We start from the raw sequence: 5,407 nt of genomic DNA, 5'->3' as shown, positions 1-5,407 counted from the left end.
CATTGTTATTGTACATTTTTAATTGTTTTGGCAGCCATCTTGGTTTGCCATATTGAATTTATAGGCTATCAGATAATTTAACAATTCTGAGAATGGTCTCATTGACTTCACAGGGTATAAAAACCTAGATATAGACACCAAAACTACACGTTTTGGTCATATGATAACCTAGTTATGGTCAATTTACTATGTTATTTTAATAGTTTGGCGGCCATCTTGGTTTGCCATATTGAATTTATGGGCTATCAGATAATTCAACAATTCTGAGAATAGTCTCATTGACTTCACAGGGTATAAAAACCTAGATATAGACACCAAAACTACATGTTTTGGTCATATGATGACCGAGTTATGGTCAATTTACTATGTTATTTTAATGGTTTAGCGGCCATCTTGGATTGCCATATTAAATTTATAGGCTATCAGATGATTTAACAATTCTGAGAATGGTTTCATTGACTTTACAGGGTATAAAAACCTAGATATAGACACTAAAACTACATGCTTTGGTCATAGGATGACCGAGTTATGGTCAATTTACTGTTATTTTAATGGTTTAGCGGCCATCTTGGATAGCCATATTGAATTTATAGGCTATCAGATAATTCAACAATTCTGAGAATAGTCTCATTGACTTCACAGGGTATAAAAACCTAGATATAGACACCAAAACTACATGTTTTGGTCATATGATGACCGAGTTATGGTCAATTTACTGTTTTGTTCAATGGTTTGGCGGCCATCTTGGAAGCTATCTTGAAAATAACCACTTTCCGGAAGTTGGATTCCTTAAGATTTTGAATATGTTAGTACTGACACTCAATACTAATCAAATCAGTTGAAAAACCATTGGTAACTTATTGTAACCAAAAAAGTAACACCAACAACAAACAAGCGACTACAATAAGAAAAAAACAAGCAAAAAATTAATACATGACGTCACAATGACGTCATTAATAACATAATTTTGTGTCAGTTTTATCTCGTGTATTTTGTAGTGGCAGTCAGTCCAAATGTAAAAAAATAACGTATCTAATTGCATAAAAATGCCGTGAAAAGAGCTCAAAATTGACTTGGGGGGAATCCCCGATTTGGGGGTGATCACGTGACCCAAAAAGTTGCGGCACCCACTAAAATTGAAGTTAGATTCATCAACTACAAAAAAATGCAAAAAAACAACGTGTAACACGTTTAGCCTTAAGATGCTCATTTTTGCCCCTAAGGGCCTGCACTTATCATATCACATCAATTTATTTTGATATGATCTGAAGAGCCATTGAGCAAACTACTAACCTATAGTGTGTGTGTTAAAAAACCCGATGAAAAGAAGTAAACGCTTACAAATGGTTACCGTAAGCCACTGTGTTGCACAATGATCATTTCTAGCGTTGAGACGCTGTTACAAATAAATCATGTTAATTAACATGACATAGCACTAAATTTACATCTAGGCTATTGATTTCGAGGCGACATTCTGTTAATCACTCTGGTCAACCACATTTAAAGATACCCGATTGCAACGGGCTTTTAATTCAGCTAATAGTAACTTAAAAAAGATATGAAAATCAATTTAAACATTTTTCCTAATCATTTGATCAATTTTTAGAGTTGTTTGTTTAATTGAATAGAAACGAATTTATTTTCACACGAGTCAGTTTAATCCTAAACAGCTAAACATCAATTTCGAAAAATCTGATCGAAATCGATTTTTAGCTGTTTATGATTGAACTGACTCGTGCGGAAATCAGTTCGTTTGTACAAAACATGTAACCGAGTCGTTCATATCAAGCATTGTTATGGGTTTACAACTGTCAAAGATATTTCATTTTCTTAATCATATTGTTTGATCAATTTATAGAAGTGATTTGTGCAAACGTTATTGTTTAGGTGATACTTGTGAGAAACCCTTTCAGTCGCCTTGTTTCTGGGTATTATGGTAAAATGGTATCTTCATCTTATGGATTCACTGACTATTACGGAAAAATGTCAAGAGAAATTAACAAAAACTACAAAAAGTTTCGTTTTCGGTTGAGCGACAGGACCAAACCCGATAACGGAACTGCTACTTTTGAAGACTTTGTCAATTATCTCCTCAGAAATACATACGAAAGAGAAGAACATTGGCAATTGTTTGACAATATCTGTCATCCTTGCTCATCGACTTATGACTACATAGCAAAGTTTGAAACTTTAGCAGAAGACATGGAGTTTCTGAAAAACAAACTTAATATATCAGATTATCACAGAAAAGCTTTTTTTCCAAAAAACTCTTTCAAAATCGATGATGAGAAAACAGGAGAAGAATTTGCAAAGATTTCTAAATTGTTAGGAAATAGTTTGTATGAAAAATATAGAACTGATTTTGAACTTTTTGGCTATAAAAAACCATTATGGTTGTTGTAATGCACTGTCTTTTTAATCAGTAAGTTTTGTCATGCCAGAGATATCCCTGGGTCATGCACTTCCAACAATAGCCTACGGTAGGCGGCTCACTTTGACAACTGTTGCATTTAGAGTTTTTGTTTGAAGGCTAAGTAGCCTACACCTCAGGATTTGTTGTCTATTGTATAGTTTGCTATGTAGGCTATTTATGATTAGTGCTGTTTTTATGTCGCTTGGATAGCTCAGTTGGTTTAGAGCTCAAGTTTGTGTAAGAAGAAACGATACGCTATCAAGAGTGACCTAACATCACTGGTTACTAGCTCTCAAGTTGTGCGCTTGAGCAACGCATTTCAAGGACTGCATTCATTCAGCTTCACTCAATGAATGGAATAATTAATTAATAGGCCTAAGTTACAACAACGCTTAAATAATCGGAAACTTCATTATTTCAATCTTGATAAGCGGACATGCGCATTGCTGGTTCAAGGTCATTGCAAGTAGGCTAGGATATGCAAAACTGACGAAATTAAGCTCTCTACGAAGTTTTCTCTGTTCGAGGATAAAGATTTACACAATCAATCAATTTTTTGTGATTGCTGTTTGGTGTATTTATTTGCTATTTCACCAAGTAGCCTACCGTATGTTTTCAATTTTATTTGAAAAGGACAAATTTTATTGTAAAAATTGTAAATAATTGAATAAGCTGCCGTACCAATATTTTACCTTATAAGAACAAAACAGCTGGATCATGTTTTTCAAAGTTAACTTGCCAATGGCATAACAGAATGTGTTGATTTAGTTTCACATGCAATGACAAGCTATGGATAGCCTGGTGATGTTTAACCTACCGTAAACTGGGGATAGCCTACTTTGAACAATTTTCGTCTTTTTTCTATCTGAAAATTTTAAACTCTGAACCAACCGTCTTGATATTGCGACATATTAGGGGCTATACATATACCCCTATTAACATGTGCAAGTAGTGTTAAAAAAATTTTGCACAAGTTAACTTTTTTTGAAATTATGTAGTGTTCAAAGTTTTATGAGATTTTGGGGTTACTTTGAACGGGCACTGAATTCTTTTCTGTGTTCAATATCGTTTTGCGTATCACACTGCTTTGAACAGAAAATTGTATTTTAAAAATACAAGTCAACGAATATGTAGGCTACACACAAGTTGTCAGTTTATGACATTTAACCTTAGCTGGGGGTATTTGAGACAAACACGTTCAACAGACGGATACTTTACTCTGCCAATCACAGTAACCGACCCTGCTTCTGCAAGTAGGCTATGTGAAACTACCAGGAATAACTTATCAGAGGCCTTGTCAGTCCTAGGATAAAGATTCAAAACTAAACCTTATGAATCTGCAATTAAATAAAGGAAAATATAGGCGTAGCCTAAGCCACTTTATCCTAAAAACTAATTGCTGCGAATTGATGTAAATTGGTTTAGTTTACCGCATCACAAGATGTAGGCCTAGCTGTAGCAGTCGGTTGGTTGGTTTGGTTTTGAAGCGTTATCCTCGGACTGACAAAGCCTTTGATAGCTTATTATTCCTGGTAGTTTTGCATAGCCTACTTGCAGAGGCTTTTGACGCATGGCCGGTTACCAAGATTGACAGAGTGAAGTTTCCGATTGTTAAAGTCTTGTTGCCCGGGAATTATTTCATCCATTAGGTGCCGCTGAATGGATAGCAGTCCTTAAAATGGGTTGCTCAAGAGTCAAGTGCACACCCCGAGAGTCGAGTTGGCGCTGCTTGATCTTGAAGCCTCTTCGTTCACCAATGCATGCGCTAACTAACTGAGCTACTGGAGCGGACATTGAGTTGTTTGAGACTTGGGCTAATTTGTTCAGTTGATGTGCTGCTGTGTTTCGCAACGACAGCAAAAGTGTTCGAGGAGAGATTAAAGAATAACGATGAATAGGTATAGGCCTACCCCCTACCGATAAAGTAGCCTAATTGCTCAAAATTGATATCTTCTTTGCTTTAATTAATTAGCCAACAGTTTTCTTTTCATCCCGTTTTTACCACCAACTGATTTTTTTCCAAAGTCATCATTTTTCTTTTTAACATTTCTTGCATTGCGCATTCGTTTTTTTTCTTTTATCTTCCTTTTTTGATGTTTTATTTTACCATTGCATAACGCAATAATTTGCCTTCGTAAGCCTATATCTGTTTGAGTGAGAGAGTGCAGGCTCGACGACCTTTCATGCCTACACAGGGCTACGGCCCTTTGCACTTTTTCATTGGATGCACACTGTCAGCTCAGTGGTTACGCGTCGGGCTCAAGATCACGCGGCGCTGGTTCGACTCTCGGGGTGTGCGCTTGAGCAACGCATTTCAGGACTGCTCTCCATTCAGCGGCACCTAGTGAATGGAATAATTTCTCCGCAACAACACTTCAACAATCGGAAAACTTCACTCTGCCAATCTCGGTAACCGGCCCTGCGTCAAGAGCCTCTACAAGTATGCGAACAAGTACCAGGAATAACCTATCAAGGCTTTGTCAGTCCGAGGATAAAGATTCAAAAACCATTCAACCAACCAACCAACCATTCACTGTATGTTTTTCTTTTTTGTGTAATAGGGAGGGCCGTCAATGCACTTTTTTTGTCAAATCACTTAGCAACTCGGCTCAGATAAGAGGCTTAGGTCACAAACAAATAATCTGAAAACATTTTTTAGATTGGGCCGCGGGAAGACGCCGCACAAAAAAATCAATACCGGTATCACCCAAATAAAATAAAAAAAATTGTTTTTCCAAAAAAAAAAAGTAATTAAAAAAATAAAAAATACACAAAACGATGTAAACAGTCAAAAACAATCACAGAACGTAATCTTTCTTTGACTCGAAACGTGGACGCTGAGAACGAGCAGCAGTTCGCGTCAGAATAAGTTCATGCCTACTATCATGGCCGATGACTTCATCGCTCACTTCGGTGGCGAGTTTGACTGCGCGCTCAACTGCTTGTGTGCAGCATGGAAAATTGTCAATCGATGTAGGAACATCGGTCTCGACA

At 36.7% G+C, this 5,407-nt stretch overlaps 1 protein-coding gene across 1 annotated transcript in view; it reads left to right on the top strand.

The window, feature by feature from the left end:
• The window catches only part of LOC145776164 (carbohydrate sulfotransferase 11-like), a 6,983-nt gene extending 4,580 nt beyond the window's left edge, over window positions 1-2,403 (top strand). Inside the window, exon 3 of the mRNA XM_082587565.1 lies at window positions 1,888-2,403. Within this exon, the coding sequence (XP_082443691.1) occupies window positions 1,888-2,403 (516 nt within the window). The remainder of the gene's footprint in view (window positions 1-1,887) is intronic.
• The last annotated feature ends 3,004 nt before the right edge of the window (window positions 2,404-5,407 follow it).

Source organism: Aplidium turbinatum, chromosome 8 (assembly GCF_918807975.1).
Source record: "Aplidium turbinatum chromosome 8, kaAplTurb1.1, whole genome shotgun sequence".
Lineage (NCBI taxonomy): Eukaryota > Metazoa > Chordata > Ascidiacea > Aplousobranchia > Polyclinidae > Aplidium > Aplidium turbinatum.
This window is presented reverse-complemented; position numbering and strand designations above follow the sequence as displayed.